This window comes from Panthera leo, chromosome B4, assembly GCF_018350215.1.
Source record: "Panthera leo isolate Ple1 chromosome B4, P.leo_Ple1_pat1.1, whole genome shotgun sequence".
Lineage (NCBI taxonomy): Eukaryota > Metazoa > Chordata > Mammalia > Carnivora > Felidae > Panthera > Panthera leo.
Window position 1 is genome coordinate 70618566 of NC_056685.1, and position 18159 is coordinate 70636724.

An 18159-nucleotide genomic window follows, 5' to 3' on the forward strand; every position below is an offset into this window, starting at 1 on the left:
TTTTGAAACCCATCCTAGTTTGCACCCCAGCCATCTCTCAAGTGATACTCCCATTCAGTAACTGAGTGTGGCAAGGATACTGAGGGTATACCCCTCCTTAGGGGGCATGGGACTCCTCTTTCAGCCCAATTCGGCTTCAGGCAAGCTTCACCGAACCTTGCTTAGATTCCCCAGTAGCCTTGGATGCTTCTACCCAACATTCTCATCCTCCATTTCAGAGTTCCTTATTTTCTCTAACATAGGTACTTCCCCTACATAAAATGCTTAGTCACACAATCCCGTCTTGTCACCCATTTCTTGGAGGACCAAAACTAACAGAATATTCACATAAGAGATATAAGAAATTCTCCCTGATAGCGTATTTGATGGAGTATTTGAATAACTGAGAGGTCCTTATGAAATATATATATATATATATATATATATATATATATATATATATATATATATAGTGCTTGACACACAGCAGAATGGTTATGAGAAACTTCAAATAAGTACCCAGCACCACTGCAAGTTACTGTAGGAGAACACCGTAGAAGCCAGATGCAGGGTCTGGTTTTAGGACATCTGGAAACAGTTTCTTTCAACCAAGACGACTGCATTGCTTCAAATCCCACCAAGAAATAGTGAAGTTAACAGTCTAGGCAGTAAGGTTAGTCCCCGAGGGCCTTGGGAAGAAGGGAACCCACTGGGTAATAGAGGACTGGTCGCCCCAGGGGCTGTTAGGAAAAGCCTGTATGTAATTTACATGTGCCATCCTGACCAGTATATACCAAAAGTTCAGCTTAGTAAATACTGATCTCTACTTTGGCAAGGGTGCTAACATTATGAGAAGATAGAGAATAGGACCATAAGAGCAAGGCTTAGAGTTGAAAACAGGAGTATTAAGGCCTGGTAACCGTACATTCTGTGACAGTTCGCCACTGGATTAAATAAGTTACAGAAAAGCACAAGTGACACACACATGAAAAAGACTTCTGGCAGACCCTGTGCTCCTGATTCTTGGGTTCCAAACAGTTAAAACTAAAGAGCACCTGGATGGCTCGCTCAGCGTCTCTCTCTTGATTTTGCCTCAGGTCATTTTCCCAAGATCATGGGATCAAGCCTGCAGTCGAGCTCCATGGGGAGCACAGAGCCTGCTTGGGAACCTTTCTCTGCCCCTCCCCTGCTCATACCCCCCCTCTCAAAATAAAAAAAGCCACTAAGTACTAGCTCAGGCATTGTGATTTAGTGAAAGATATAAATATGAAGACTTCTGAATAATGGGGAAAAAATTAACCACATACGAATTAAAGTTCACCTGTTTGGGGTTAATCCAGCACTAGCAGTCCACTAAATGGGATTCATGCTGAGGTGTCAATTTTTTGTAAGCAGCTCCATATAGAGAGATATTTTGGAAACACTTTGGTTTTCATCTCCTTCCTCAATAGTCACGGTAGAAAGGGTAGAGGCTACCTCAAGTAAGAAGATGGAAAGAGAACTAGTCAACTAAACAAGATGTGGAAAGGAACTTTACAGATTTCTTCACCCAGGGAAAAAAAAAAAAAGGGTGACTGGAGGCCAAAGAAACAGATGCAAAGATGTGCATGTGCCAACTTCTCCACTGAGGATGTAGATCCTAGAGACAAAGGCATGTTAGTTTAAGGGGACTGCCAAAAGTAGAGTTTCAGCAGGTTAAGTGGGATTCAGGGAAGAGACCCTCCAAAAGGGATCCCTCCTCCTCCACACACCCTTCACAAAGTTAGGGATGTAGTAGAATTTAGCAAAGGGAAGAACTAAGTCTCCCTTGAATTTCAAATACCATGGAGGATTTCAGACACTTAGAGGAGTCGAAGATCACCAACAGCCATCACCAAACCACATTACATAGGGAAGGTACAGCAGCAGAAGCAAAGTGATAAGGGCTGCACAATCCAGCAGTCAGACACAGAATAAGGGCTACAGCCACAGCTCACAGGGATACACAGCAGCAGTGAGAGCCCAGGAGGGGAGTCCATTAGACTCGACTGAGCAGAGGCTGCCCCAAGTTCAGATCTCGAATTACACTGATGGTACAAGAGGCAAAACAACTAAGGCACAGAGGAACTAGAAGGCCATCTCTCCACCTTCTTCCCAAACAATGATCTCAGAATGAACACTCCTGTATGGGGTCCATTTTTGTCAGTCCATGTAAGATTGAGCCTAGCAATGTAAAGACAGTACACATTAGCAATAAAGTGAGGAAATCAGATACTCATTTCAAGATATTTAAGGAAAGTACAACATCCATTTATAATTAAAAGCAAACTTAAAGCAACAAAAACAAACTAGAAAAAGAACTTAAGACTAGCTCTAACAACAATCCTTCAGTAAATTTCAACCTCAGTGGTTAATGGACAAGTCAAAGCTAAATCACAGTCACATACAAAGACCAGTCAGGAAGCAAGAAGGAGCAGGGCCAGAAGATTAGTATTAATTTCACAGGCATTGTATCCAAGTTGATCTTTAAACAATTCAACTGATCCAGGTTGTGGGTACCACATTATTCAAGTCTAAAGACTCATCTGAGACTATGAAGAACTGGTTATAGTGACAAACGGACTATAGAACCTACCAGGAGTTCAGTTATTTGACACCATCAACCTAAAGGAAGTTAATGGAGTTGGGGTAGCAAGATCTACGGGTAGTACGTATATGGCTAATATAGGCTCCAGTGGAAATACCAAAAACCGACAAATGCCACTTCTCTTAGTAACTTGGACTTTTAGTAATTGGATCATGACTAATTAAAAGATTCTTAGCTGATATTTGCTCCATCACTCGAAGTTCTTGCTCTACCATGACTGATGTCCTCAATGCAGCCTTATAAAAATTAAAACACTTACATAGGTATACAGTTTTTAAAAAGTTAAAGTCTGAGAATATCAATACATTTTCAAAAGCAAAGTAAATATACATAAGTCAGAACTTAGACAACTATATCCAAATTGGCATAGTTACAGGCGAGGATAACTCTAGTCAAGACCTAAAAACATTTCCAACTGTTTGATTTCAAAAAGGGGAAATTGAATAATAATTTGAACTACACCAGCATTATGAATCAACATGAACAGAAACATCACTCCTAATAATGTTTCCCATCTGGAATGTTTTTCCATGCCATGAAATACTAAATCAAGAAAACATTAACCATGACAAATTGTGGTAGTAAATCTAGAATTTTCCAGACCAGTTACACATTGAGAGGTTCTAGGAAGGAATATTTTTCTTTCCTTTGATATATAGGTGGCTGTGTAAATATTAGTGTGTTTCTGCCATTCTGATGTTTCAAGCTTTCTATTTAGATACAGCAGAAAAGGAAATTGTTCAAGACATTCCATGTAAACACAAGGCCAAAGTAACATGAAAAACAGCAAGTAGATCTTCCAAAATTTACTTAGTCAAGACCAATACTCACACTCAGGAAGACATCTCAGGTCAATTAACCTGAGAGGAAGCATTACATTTGAATGCTAGAATCCAGTAACTAAATTCCTAGTTGTTTCTTCTTGAACTTGTCTTTAATCAGAGTTAATGAAGTCGGTTTATTTTAACAAAACTATTGAAACCTGGAGTTTCAAACTTGGACAGTTAAGTGTTAGACCTATTTTCACTAACCCCTGATACTTAATTCATTTTGATCATAGGTAGAACCACAGACATTGTGACTTTGTTCCCAATAAAAGGATACCTTTGTATCAGTTATGTAGCTATCCAGTTTATTCTTCTTGCCACTACAGTAGTGAATAGATCCCGCCCCAATAAGATTGCTGGGTTGATGAAGTATTTATTGTGAAACCATAAACTGTATTTGTAACATTTTGACTACTGTATTTGTAACATTTTGACTACTGTATTTAAAAAGGAAGCTAGTTAAAGTTTTACACATTTAAAGTTATGCTCAGAAAAGGTCCTGCTGAAGAAGTTCATCGTTGGGAGTGGAGGGGTTAGGACCTCTGCCTTCAAGGGAGAGGAACACAAAGAACCCATTATTTTTATTTCCTCCCTCCACAATAAGGTTTTTCCTTTTACACAAAAATCTTACTCCCGTCACTCTAATGATCATTTCTCATTTACTGGCACCACGTCTCTGTAGATACCCTATCAAATATGTGAAATTTAGACACCGGCAGATTCAGCCTCTATGGCCACCCCCATACTAAAAAAAAAAAAAAAAAGCCAGCTTTTCGAGTTCTTTTCGTTTTACATATATTCATTTTCATTTCCTTCTAAATTCAAGGAGATTTGAGTAAATTCAGGGGAGTCAGCTTCAGTAAGTGGTCCGGAATTCGTGTGTCTGAGTGGTATCACCTGCCCTGTTGGAAGAGACATTTCACATGTGGCACAGGCCCCATAGGTCCACTCCCTGACTCAGTAGCTCAACATCTGACACTTCAGGAGTCGCCCACCTTTGCGGAAAGGGTCAGTTTTTGCCCAGCAGGTAGAGACTACAGATCTTCCAAATGCCTCTCCCCCATGGCAGGAAGGGGTGGCCTCAGGTTGGGTTCATCTGGGTGTTAATCCCTCTGCTAACCCATTCTGACCTCTCAGGTCACCATCGATTCGGGGAAAACCCAATGACGACTGACTCTCTGAACACAGCCCTTACCTGGGTCCCCAGAAAAATACCAAGGGGCCAGAGGACACTTACCAGGCCTCCACAGAGGCTGAAGACCGCCGTATGATCCGCCCGAGCATTGACCTGGCCTCGATAGAAGCAGTGGCGTAGATCTGGGGCCACCACGCTGCGCTCCTCGGTCCCGCGCGCGGGAGCTCCCAGGTGCACCTCGGTGTAGCCAGCGGCCAGAAAGGCCGCGTCCGCGCTCAGGTTCAGCTGGAAGAGCTGCCCGTAGGCGCTGATTCGGTAGTGGGTCCTGAATGGCGGGGGCTCCAGGGCCTCCGAGCTGCGCTTCCTCCGGCTGAAGTGGTGGCTCTGAGGAAACACTTCGCCAAACTCATTGACCCGCGCGGGGGTCACCACTTCGTAGGAGGTCAGCGTCCTTACCAGGGCTTCTACAACCACAGAAATAGGGCCCCTGAGCCCCCGCGCGTTACCAACGTCCCAACCCCAGACTTCAACCAAACGCCCCAGGTCCAGATACACCAGGGGCACGACAAATGCACACACGCTGGCGAGCGCGCGCGCACACACGAACACACGTGCTCCGCTTTCCCACACCCCCGACTCGCTCCAACCTTCCCAAAGACCCTGACACGCCCGGCCCTGAACAACCCACTCCTTCTCCCATCCCTCTCTGCTTCCCAACAGCCCACTGGTGCCCTGCGGGCGCACGCGCCTCTGCCCCCAAGCGCCCCCACCGCGTGGACCCGGGAGGGACACGGTGCCCGGCGCGCACAATTCCTCGAAACCCGGGGCAGCCGCAACCTCTCAGGATGCTTGGGGCTGGCTGATCCGGGAGTCCCGCGAGCCCCTGCAGGACCACAATCCTCACAACGGGCTGGGCCACCCACCCCACCTCGCCCCCACCCCGCTGCTGAAGGCGCCCGGCGGTGACCTTACCTTGCCTGGGGTGCAAGTGAATTTCCCAAGATCTGGTCATGAACAGCGAGAGCTGGTAGAGCAGCCCCGTCAGCCACTTGGCCACCCGCATGGTTCCACCCGGGGGATCCCAACCGGGGAGGCCAACCCGAGCCGCCGGCCGCCCAGCCCGGCTTCCCCGCGCTCCGCAGCCTCTCCTCCCTCTCGCCCGCCGTGCTCTGCGCCGGCCGCCGCGGCGCCTTCAGCAGCCTCCGGAGCAGCAGTCCCGGCCCCGGGCCGGACCGTCTCGCCACACCGCCAGCCTCCGCTCCCTGAGCCGCTGCTTCATCGCACTGCAGCCCCACAGCTCCCGGCTCGCTCTCGGCAGCCTCGCTCCGCTCCCTGAGCCCTCACTGCCCTCAGACGCCTTCTCCCTGGGTCCAGATCCACGCGAGGAAGCGAGCCGACCTAGCAGGAACGGTGCCAATATAGCCACCCCGGGCCGGGCGAACGCGGGGGAGAGCCCGCCTCCACGGGCAGGGCCGGGCCAATCAGCAGGAGGCGCGGCCGGTGCTCTCCCTCCCGCGTGCAGCCCGCCCCCAACTCCCAGCCGCGCCCGCAGTGCGGTCCCAGGGGGCTCCGGCGCCGGGAGAGCAACGTGGTGTGGAGCCCGAGGGCCAGCTGGACAACGTCCCGGTACCTGTAACACCCAACACCGATGCAAGCTGTGCGGCCGAGGTCCAGAAAGGTGATAGGTGTGTGAGGTTTTTTAGTTCTTACAGTGAAACGAAAAGCATCAGTTGGAAAATTTCTGTTATTTAGGTTTCAGGGTAATTTTAGGCTTCTCAAGCAAGACAAAATAAGCTACAGCGGGAAGTTCCTGAAGGCAAGGGATTCTTCCAATGAAGCTTAATGACCTGCCTTGATTGGCAAGGGCCCCTGTGTGCTCTGGGAATTTAAGAGCATTGTAGGTGCAAAGGGGAAGGCGAGGTTGCAATCAGCAAGCACTGCTGGGTGTGAATTTCTGGGAGTTGTCTAAGGAAATGCTAAATGAATTGCTCAGTCTCCACAGTTCCCGTAGTTGTCATTTTTTTTCCTTTTAATATTCATTTTTGTACTTCATTTTGTATAAAGAGCTCCTCAAATCATAGAAACGTCAAGCCCCACAAAACTTGTATCTGCCCCTGCCATTGTAGCTGCCTGTCATTTTATGAGACTTCCTGCTGGTAGTTTCACAATATTATTGGCCCTCCCTGTATGATACCCAAATGACCCCATGTATCCCTACTCATTTTCCTCAACCATTACTGTAGCAGTGGATCCAGGTGTGTTGCCTCGTGTCTCAAATTCTGTAAACCTCAGTAGCAGAAAGAATTGTCATTTCAGAACTACTCTCTCATTTCTCAAATCCACCTGTTTGATTTGCAGATTCTTTATTGCTTCTTGCTGTAACCAGTATGAAAAGGGAAGAGGAGGAAGTCGTCAGATTGTCTCGAAATCCAACCAAAGGGGAGAAAGAATGTGAGAGAAAAAGGGAAGGAATATATGGGTACATCTTCCCAAACACAAAGGAATACCCTTTCAGTTTAATTCCTGGCCGCCCTTCTTCCCTGAGCTCTCAACAACAAAAATTCTGTTGACTTTGAATTGACCTCTCCTGGCATGCCTCCTTACTTTTATATCATACACTTGGTCCATCTGTTGTTCACCGCTAATGTGAGCCAATCTTGTTTGAGGAAGGAGAGTTTAATTTTACTTTTACCAAGGAAAATACCCAGCTGGGTGATGGTAATTCTTACACAATCAATCCCCTTTCTTTTGTGCCTCTTCCTCCCAAATGTCATTTCATTCATCACAGAGTTACAGACATCTAATTTTTCCCCCTTAAGTTAAGCACACTGTTACTCTAAACAAAACAAACCCACCTGTCTATTACCCACACCTGTCTATTTAGAGGTTACCTTCAGTACATTGTAATTTAGAGTCATTTTAATTACATTGCAGTTCTAAATGTATCTTTACATCAGGAGCCATGCCTTCCCTCATACAAGAACAGAAAATAGAACTGCACCTGTTTCATTGGCTATCTGCTAATGAAGGCAAAATAAATATTTCATTTCCAGCACTGAATTTTTGCCACTCAAAGTAGTTTTCTCAGTGGAGTATGTGATTTTCAGCCTGTTCTAATGTTTTGGAAATGTTATTTTAAGAATAGGCCTATTTTATCTTTTATTAAAGAAATGGGAAGTTGGGATGTTTATTCTATGCTATTATAATCTTTACCATATTCAGTAAAGAGCATTATTTCCCACATCTTATAGAAGATAAATGTTACATTTCCATTCAGTATCTATGTAACTAAGCTGAGTTTCCTTAAATCCTTTCTGGCTTCAATGCCTTCTCATTATATTAGGCTCAACTGTTATGATATTCACATTGTCTCTCTTCCTTTCTCTGTCTCTGCCAATGAAAATGCCATGAGTAAACTAATCTATGCCATTTCAATCAATTTCCTCATATTGATCATTACAGCAACCACTTAGGGAATTGCTCTGACATAAGCATTATACAAGGGACTTTAGAAAAATTACCTCATTTAGTTTATGCATTTTCCCCATGGAATTCAGAACTTACCCAGATCACATATCAAGTTAGACTCAAGTATCTTTGGTTTCAAATTCCATACTTTTTATAAGAAAATTGTACTCTTTATACCAGCTCCAGTCTGATGTAGTACAGTTGTAACCAGCAACAACTCAGAAAATGAAAGCCATAGTTATATTACATGTAATTGTGTTTGATTCATAATTTTGACAATCATCATTATAACTATAAGCTATGTTATGAGGTTGGCACAGTGTAGAGAAAATATTTTCAATCTTCCAAAGCAGGAATAGGCTCACTATACTCAAGATAGACTTTGTTTTTATAGTCCTAATTCCACCATAACCAGCTGTTTAAAGTTCAACAATTTACCGAAACTCTATAAGCCAATTGTATTGGACAAAATGTGCTCAATGCATGTTCATGTGGATTACGATTTTTATTACAATATGATATGAGACTGATGTTCATACCGAAAGGAACAACTGTTTGAATAGAGACTGCTTTTCTAATATTAGTAGGTAGGAAGTAGGGTGATCAATCTTTACAGTGTAACTGAGACTAGGGAGTTTCCTGAGATGCAAGACTTTCGGTGCTAAAACTTGGGGAGTCCTGGGCAAACTGGGATGAAATGGTCATTAAGTTCAGGATTTCTCAACTAAGGCGGTATTGACTTTGGGGGCCAGGCGAGTCTTTGTTATAGGGGGAGGGGAGCTGCCCTACTTGATATAGAATGTTTAGCAGCATCCCTGGCCTCTACTCACTCGGTGCCAGTAGTACCCCACCCCTGTTGTGACAACCAAAAATATTTCCGGACATTGGCAAATGTCCCCTCGGAGCAAAACTGGCCCTAGTTGAGAACCACTGGCCTAACGGGGGGATAAAATTGGAAAATGATAAATGCGAAGAAGTGGGTTTGGCAGGAGACCCACAGATGCCGCTCCATTCTTAATTACAAATGGCCAATTGTAGGTAGAAACATTATATTGTAGCAGGTGTGGGAGATTATCCATCATTCTAGTTAAAACAGTACAAGCTATGGTCATTGTGTTAATTCTTAAAGCACTGTTAGTTCCAGGTGTGCAGAGAATCGATCTCTTCCGCCCAAGCAATTATTACACTCTGTTCAGATTGTAAGGGTTATGTGGGGAGGGGACTATCAACAGGCTCTTTGAGGCAGTATCCCCAGCACCAAATGTTGTGTCCTCTTGGAATAGAAAAAAAAGTAAATATTCATTATATAAACAAATAGTAATATTAACATTTATATAACCTGGAAGAACAGGCAAATTACCAATCTTACCATTTGCTTTTAATGAGGATATTTACACCATTTAAATTTAATATAATACTTAATATATGTATATTCAAGTCCATCATCTTGTTTTCTATTTGTCCTACTCTTTTTTATTTTCTGCCTTCTTTTGGATTAACTAAATGGATTAACTATCATCCCATTCAATCTGTGTTAGCTATAACTTTTTCCTTATTTAGGCGGTTACCCTAGAATTTATAGTCTACATCTTTAATATATCTCTGACTGGCTTCAAGTATAGTATGCAAATTTAATTTCATCCCTCCCAACCTTTGTGCTGTTGCTATCATCATACATTCAACTTTTGCATATGTTGCAATTCCCACTTTGCATTCATGCTATTTTTATTTAAATAGCTACCTCATCTGCTATCATTTTTGTTCTGTCTTACAGGCTTTCTTTAACGTTTCTGATAGCACACACTCTACTTGTGATGAGTTCCTTTTTTTTTTCAAGTTTTTTTTTTTTTTTAGTTTATTTATTTTTGACAGAGACAGAGTGTGAGCCTGAGCTGGGGAGGGGCAGAGAGAGAGAGAGAGAGACACAGAATCCGAAGCAGGCTCCAGGCTCCGAGCTGTCAGCACAGAGCCCGACGCGGGGCTCGAACTCACAAACCAAGATCATGACCTCGGCCGAACTCAGACGCTTAACCGACTGAGCCACCCAGGCGCCCCTCAAGTTTATTTTTGAAGCCTGTTTTTTCCCGGGTATAGAATTCTAGGTTGGGAGGATTTGCCCCCCACCCCTTTTATTTCTCAAAAGCTGTTGATCAACTGTCTTCTTGCATTTTTTAATAACAAAAAAAAAAAGTCCTTATCCTCCATACATCAGGTATCTTTTTGTTGTATATGCTTTTAAGATTTTCTTCTCTATTGCTGGTTTCATTCAATTTATTTACAGTGTACCTTGATGTGATTTTTTTTCATGTATGCTTGGAGTCCATTGAGTTTGGGGAGACTATGAGTTTATTATTTTCATCAAATTTGTAAAATCTGTGGTTGTTACTTTGTCAAATATAATTTTTTGTTCGCTCTCTCTCTGTTCCTTCAAGGACTGCAGTTATGCATATATGAGAATGCACACAGTTGTCCCACAGCTCTCTGAAGCTCTGTCTGTTCTAAATTCTCCTCTTCCCTTCTGTGTTTCAAATGGATAATTTTTATTGCCATCTTCAAATTCACTAATATTTTCTTCTGCAATGTCTAATTTGTAATTAATCATATTCACTGTCATTTTTACCTCTAAGACTTTAGTTTGGGCCTTTTTTTTTGTATCTTGCATGCCTCAACTTAACTTTTTGAACATACAGAATACAGTTATAATCAATCTTTTGATGTGTGTTCTAAAATATGGGTCAGTGCTTGGCCAATTTTGATTAATTGATTTTCCTCCTCAGTATTGGTCATGCTTTCCTGCTTCTTTAAAGCCTGATTATTTTAATGTTTTATTTTTATTTTTATTTTTATTTTCATTTTGGAGAGAGAGAGAGACAGTACAAGCAGGGGAGAGACAGAGAGAGAGAGAGAGGGAGACAGAGAATCTGAAGCAGGCTTCAGGCTCTGAGCTGTCAGCACAGAGCCCAATGTGGGGCTTGAGCCCACAAACCACAAGATTGTGACCTGAGCCGAAGTCAGACCCTTAACTGACTGAGCCACCTAGATGCCCCAAGCCTGATAATTTTAGATTGGATGAATTTTACTTTTGTGGGTACTGGATATATTTGTGTTCCTACAAATCTTAAGTTTTGTTCTGAGATGCAGTTAGGTTTCCTGGAAATAGATCTTTCCATATCTCTCTTTTAAAATTTATTAAGCAAGAATGAAACAATGCTCAGTCTAAGCATACTTGTTTGCCAACTAAAGCAAGAGCTTTCTACATAGAATGTATGTACCTTACCCAATGCTCATATCTGAGATTTTCTAGTCCAGTTAGTGAGAACAGGCACTACTCCCATCCCTGTAAGAGCCAGTGGCAGTGGTACTTCTAATTCTGTTGGGTGCTTCTTTCCTAATTTTCTTGGACTTTTTTCACCTGTGTGTGCACTAATTTTAAGACAGAACTCATTTCATATTGTATAGTGAGAAAATCAACCTAAAAAGTGAAACCTGGTGCATATATCAGGATGGTTAACGATCTCCTCCTGGAAATTTCTTTTAAAAGAAGAGAATGATAACTCCTGGATCATATACCAATTACCATAAACAAGTAAGATGACAGCCATGTGAAGGAAGTAAAGAAAATATTCAGAAATGAGCAAGAAATCTCAGCAGGAAACACACAGCAATAACATAGGAAAAAAGAAGATGAGTGGCCACCCTGTTTTGGAAAAGCTGTAGTCCTTGTGTGAAACACTGAAGATTGGGTACATGAGCAGGTCCATGTCTTGTCTAGAGAAACAGAGGAAGTGGGCTATGCAAAAAATAACAAATAGGAGCCAGAGTTATAGGAAGCAGTCTGTCTCTGTGATAGCAGAGAAGAGAGCACCTAGAAGGCTACTCCATACTTCTCAGCCCAACAAATCCTGGTCCAAGAAAAGAAAGTTAATTCAAGGATGAAGGTGTGTTTTTTTTTTTTTTCTTTTAAAAAGGATTGTGCACAAGAAATTCAGTACACTCTAAGAAAGAAATGGGGAAAGAGCATCAGAATTTATCTACAGATGAAGAAACACACCAGAAGAATCTTGCTATGGAGCATATAAAAAGTATGACCAAATATTTTGTTACAGACTATAAAAATGAAGAGATTACTTTTGAAGTCAGATCTAAATCAGTGGTTTAGGACTCAGGGAATATACAGAAAGACAACAGGAAGAAATAAAATGTGAGTTAGCAGAATTCAGAAAAGAAGTGAAGGAGGAAAAGCATCTTAACAAAACTGAAAAGAAAATAGAAAAGCATGAAAGAAAATAGAAAATGCGCTTGTGATGGGGAAGGGAATATGGAGGAAAAATGGGAAAACTGACCACACTGAAATGGAAATGAAGAGAGGAAAGAGAGAAAAGAAGGAAGGAAGAAAGGATGGAGGGGGAAGGAAGGAAGGAAGGAAAAAGAGAAGAAGGAAGGAAGGAACGAACGAAGGTAGGAAGGAAGAAGGGAGGGAGGATTTAGGAGAAAAAAATAAGTAGAAAAGATATGCATTAGAGATCCACATACACATATTTAGAGTAGCCTCTGAAGAAAAAAGAACCAGAAAAATAAACAGAACATATTTTAAAGTTATAATTCAGGAGTGCCTCTGTTGAAATAAAAGACCCGAATCTATGTATTGGAAAGTAGGTTATATTCATATTTCTCCACTGCAACATTCAACATCAGAAGATAGTGGAAGGAAATTGTTAATAGATATACTCAAGGAAAGAAAATGTGAGGCAAGGGTTGTATCCAGCCAAGCTGTCTTTTAAGTACATACTATAGACAAACGGTTTTGAATACACAAGAACTCAGAATATTTTTCTGGTGACCAAAATGCAGTCAACCAAGAATGGGTAAATGATGGCAAAATGAATTATATTGAACTTTGAATAATTTTAACCTAGAACTAAGACTGACATAAATGTTGAGTAACAGAATGGAATGCAAATATTTATCTATTTTTTTAAATTTTTTTAACATTTATTTTTGAGACAGAGAGAGACAGAGCATGAACGGGGGAGGGTCAGAGAGAGGGAGACACAGAATCTGAAACAGGCTCCAGGCTCTGAGCGGTCAGCACAGAGCCCGACGCGGGGCTCGAACTCACGGACCGCGAGATCGTGACCTGAGCTGAAGTCGGACGCTTAACCGGCTGAGCCACCCAGGCGCCCCGGAATGCAAATATTTAGAGTAAAATGAAAAAACAAAGCTATAAATAAGCGCAGTATAAATATATAACTACACAGCATAGCAACCACCTCATGTAGCAAATTGTGAATATTATAAGGAGATAGAGGAAAGAACAGTATAGTAGTAAGAGTTTTTAATTCACATCTATCATTTCATGACAGAGTAAAAGGGCAAGAACATAAGAGAATATAAGAAGACCTAAATAACGTAATTAATAAAAGAGTTCTGTCTTGAAAATATACCTTTTGGGGCACCTGGGTGGCTCAGTCAGTTAAACATCTGACTTCAGCTCAGGTCATGATCTTGCGGTTTGTGAGTTTAAGCCCCACATTGGGCCCTGTACTGACAGCTCAGAGCCTGGAGCCTGCTGCTTGGATTCTGTGTCTCCCTCTCTCTCTCTGCCCCTCCCCCACTAATGCTCTGTCTCTCTCTCTCAAAATTAAATAAACATGAAAAAAAAATTTAAAGAAAATTTACCTTTTGTATAATTGTGTAACATTCATAAATTCCAGAAGATAAAAGTAGTTCAGACAACATTCTTTAATCACAGTTTAATAAAGCTAAAAAATAACAAAAGCAGAAAAATCAATGTTTATTATAGAGGGAGTTTTAGAAGACTTGGGTCAAATAGAAAACACAAACATATATTGAAAAATTGGTTTAGAAAATCAGGGGCGCCTGGGTGGCTCAGTCGGTTAAGCGTCCGACTTCGGCTCAGGTCATGATCTCACGGTCCGTGAGTTCGAGCCCCACGTCGGGCTCTGTGCTGACAGCTCAGAGCCTGGAGCCTGTTTCAGATTCTGTGTCTCCCTCTCTCTGACCCTCCCCCGTTCATGCTCTGTCTCTCTCTGTCTCAAAAATAAATAAACGTTAAAAAAAATTAAAAAAAAAAAGAAAATCAGCAATAATTAAAAACTATATATCTGAACATATGGGATAGACATAGAACAGGACTCAAAGTTTATAACCTTAAAATTTAAGATCACTTTGAAAAAATGAAAAATTAATTCAGCAAATAACTCAAATACTGATAAAAATTAAAAGAAAGCAGAATAAAGGAATTAATGAAGATACTGATAGAAATGAAAGAGTTACAAAACACACGGTAGGCCTTCAAATTATACTAAAGATAATGTGTTTAACTGAATTTGGCGGGAAAATCTGTCACAAGAGAAGGAAGATTCAAAACCCACTTGAGAAGTTAGCCTGTAATATGTGAAGCTTAAAATTAAAAAGGTACTCATATTAATCTAGGGACAAATTTTTTTGATTTGCTTTTTGTCATGGCTAAATTTCTAAGAAAAAGAACTAGACATCTTATTCTCAGTTTATATAACTGAAAGGAATAAAACATTAATAGTAACTTTTATAACAGTACCATAAAGTAATGAAAGTAAATAATAATAAGGGGTGGCTGTGTGGCTCAGTCGGTTAAGCATCCCACTTTGGCTCTGGTCATGATCTCATGGTTCATGAGTTCAAGTCCTGTGTTGGGCTCTGCTGTCAGTGTGGAGCCTACTTCAGATCCTCTGTCTCCCTCCTTTGCTCCTACCCCCTTCATGTGTGTGCTCTCTCTCTCTCTCAAAATAAATAAACATAAAAAAAAATTTAAAAAAATAATTAATAAAAGCTGTATGTGGAAAGATACACCACAGTAGCTGTGATGGTATCCTTGGATGGTAGATCATAACTAATGTCTATTCTCTACAACAAGCACATATACCTTAAGTAATACGATATAAGTAATATAATTAATATAAGTAATATAATTAAAATGTGATTTCCTATCTTACAACATACCTAAAAATCACTTCCAGATGGATTGCAGATCTAAATGAGAAGGATAAAGCAATTGAGCTTCTAACTTTCATTAGAAGAATACATGTCAGCCAAAAATGATAAACTGGATTGTAATAAGATTAAGAATGTCTCTTCGGGGCGCCTGGGTGGCTCAGTCGGTTAAGCATCCGACTTTGGTTCAGGTCATGATCTCGCAGTCCAAGTCCGTGAGTTCGAGCCCCGTGTGGGGCTCTGTGCTGACAGCTCAGAGCCTGGAGCCTGTTTCAGATTCTGTGTCTCCCTCTCTCTCTGACCCTTCCCCGTTCATGCTCTCTCTGTCTCAAAAAATAAATAAACGTTAAAAAAAAATTTTTTTTAAAGAACTTCTGTTCATCAAGAGATAGTAGCATTAGAAGCCTAAAGAATGTGGAAGAAATGATTTGCAATTCATATACATGACAAAGGACTAGCTTCTAAATATATAGGTAAGGATCATCTTGGAATTATGGTAAAATCAAGAACTTTTCAAGGCACAATTAAGAGAGTGGAAAGTACGGGGAAAATTATTTGTAATACATTTATCTGGGAAAAAAAAAATTGTATCCAGAACACATTAGAAAAACCTCCATCAAATCAGAAAAAGACAGATGACCAAACAGAAAAATAGTGAAAAGACTTAAAATACATTTGCTAAAAGAGAATATCAAAATAGTCAACATAGGAAATGTGTTCCACATTCCATGTCATTACGGAAATGCAAAAAAAAGACAATGAGATGCTGTCACATACTGGTAAAAATAAGTAAATTTAAAGATAGAAACAAACTAAAAGAAATATCAAATGGTGACAAGGACTTGGTACAACTGGACCTCTCAGACACTGCTGATGGGGGTACAAATTGCTACAATCACTTTGGAAACTGCAGAATATACAAATACTGTATAACTCCTTAGTATATCCCCACAATTAATGCATCCATAAGTTTGTAAAGAGAGATGAACAAGAATGTTCACAAAAGCACTATTTTTGTAATAGTCAAAAACTAGAAACTACCCAAAAGCCAATCAATAGTACAATAGATGAATGAATTGTGCCAGATGTACACAATGGAATTCTAAACAGAATGCGAATGTACAATCTTACACCTACATTCAACAACACAAATAAATCTCACAAAAATATTGCTTATAGAAAGACCCAGATCCCTCCTACCCCCAAAAAAGAGTACAGAGCGCATAATTCAATATATATGCAATATATGAAAGCAGGTAAAACTATTCAATGTCATTAGAAGTCAAGATAGTGCCTAACCCTGGGGCGGGGGCGGGGGGGGGGCGGAGAAAACAAAGATTGGAATAAAGATGAATGGACTTCTAAGATGCTGGTAAAATGCTGTTTTGCGATCTGGGTTCTGGCTGCACAGGTGGGTTTGGTTTGTGAAAGTTCATATATCTGCATTCATAATGTGAATTTTCATATCATAATGCTATGTATAATTTTTCTGTGTATATGTGTATGTATAATGCTATATTAAACATTTTTTAATTAAAATATTTACCATGGAAAAAACCTATTTAATATGTAGAAAAACTCTGAAATAACTTCAAGTAATTAAATATTAAAATAATCTTTTGGAGTAAATATTTAATTCCAGACACAATTTAATCCAATAACCAGAACCCATAACTAGAATCTCATGAGCCAAAAATACCAGGAAAATTCTGACAACAATAAATATCTCCCATGGCTATTTTCTGTCACTTAACCACATATTCAATTTTTCTTTTTAAAATAAGAAAGGAGGGGCGCCTGGGTGGCTTAGTCAGGGAGGCATCCGACTTCAGCTCAGGTCATGATCTCACGGTTCGTGGGTTCAAGCCCCGCATCGGGCTCTGTGCTGACAGCTCTGAGCCTGGAGCCTGCTTCAGATTCTGTGTCTCCCTCTCTCTCTGCTCCTCCCCCACTCGTGCTCTGTCTCTGTCTGTCTCTCTCTCAAAAATAAATAAACATTAAATTAAAAAAAATAATAAAACTAAGAAAGGAAAGAAAGCCTTATATGTTTTCCTCTAAAGAACATATTTGTACTTAATTAAAATACATTGCTAACTATGATATTTAGCTCATAAGTTAGAAGAGGGAGGGAGGGAGGAAAGAAATTTAATATATTTGTTTTGATTTTAAGAGATTCATGAATAATTCTTTGGTCTTCTTTTAAACTACATAGTGCTAAGTTTACCCAGGAGAACGTAGAATTCTGATGAATTCAATCATCATTTTACATCTTATTTGCAACTTTTTGACCTCTTATAATCTACTGCCTGTTAAGGTCCATAACCTGTTGGTTGTTATAAATATTAAAGGATTTCCTGATAGAAGTATTTTTCTGTCACGTTCTTTCTGAATAGAATTAACTTTCTATTCAGATTAATGTTAATATTACATGAAAATGAAATATAATTGGAGGAGTCAACTGCTTTAAAAAAATACGTTTTTCTAAACACTGACACAATTCTATCTGTTTAAAAGATATTTATATTGGAATAAACTGATGTGTCTTGATTATGAAAATTGGTCTTTTGGTCAAATACTCGAAAACAAGTTCTTGATAGTTTATGGTCTAAAATCCATATTAATAAAATGCTTCTTTCTAGACAAAGTATTTAATAACTAATATATTTTTCATTTCATTTTATTAATGAGACAAAATTCTAGAAATCTACTAGGGATAAAAAGAAGGTCAAAAGAATTATTACCACTAACTTTTTTTAATTCTACACTAAAGCAAATATATACTATATTTAGGGGGGAAAAAACTTTCTTTTAAGGAGGTGTTAAACTGAAAATAGACACTGTGGCATTTGACCAGTAGAATTTTTTGCCAGCCAGAAAAATGGCAGATCAGAGGAGCCCATCTTGAATTTACTCCAGTGACATGATTGACTGCCAAATAAAGTGGAATACTACCAATATGAGGTGAAAATAAGGCAAGGAGCCTTTGGCAAGCCAGTGAAGGAAAGAATGGCACCATTCCAAGGGCAAAAGAAGAAAGAAGTGCTCTCTCCAACATCCAGCTTGAATTACAAAATTCTAGAAGCAATGGGAGGAGCTAATAATACAGCCTTGTTCTAGCTGGGGAGGTGCCT

The 18159-nt window shown here is 40.3% G+C and overlaps 1 protein-coding gene across 1 annotated transcript in view; it reads right to left on the bottom strand.

Moving 5' to 3' along the window:
* ADAMTS20 (ADAM metallopeptidase with thrombospondin type 1 motif 20) overlaps window positions 1-5630 on the bottom strand; it is a 183701-nt gene extending 178071 nt beyond the window's left edge. The window contains exons 1-2 of the mRNA XM_042948461.1: window positions 5540-5630; window positions 4670-5031 (exon numbers count right to left, since the gene is read on the bottom strand). Coding sequence (XP_042804395.1) covers window positions 4670-5031; window positions 5540-5630 — 453 coding nt within the window. The remainder of the gene's footprint in view (window positions 1-4669; window positions 5032-5539) is intronic.
* Between the last annotated feature and the right edge of the window lie 12529 nt (window positions 5631-18159).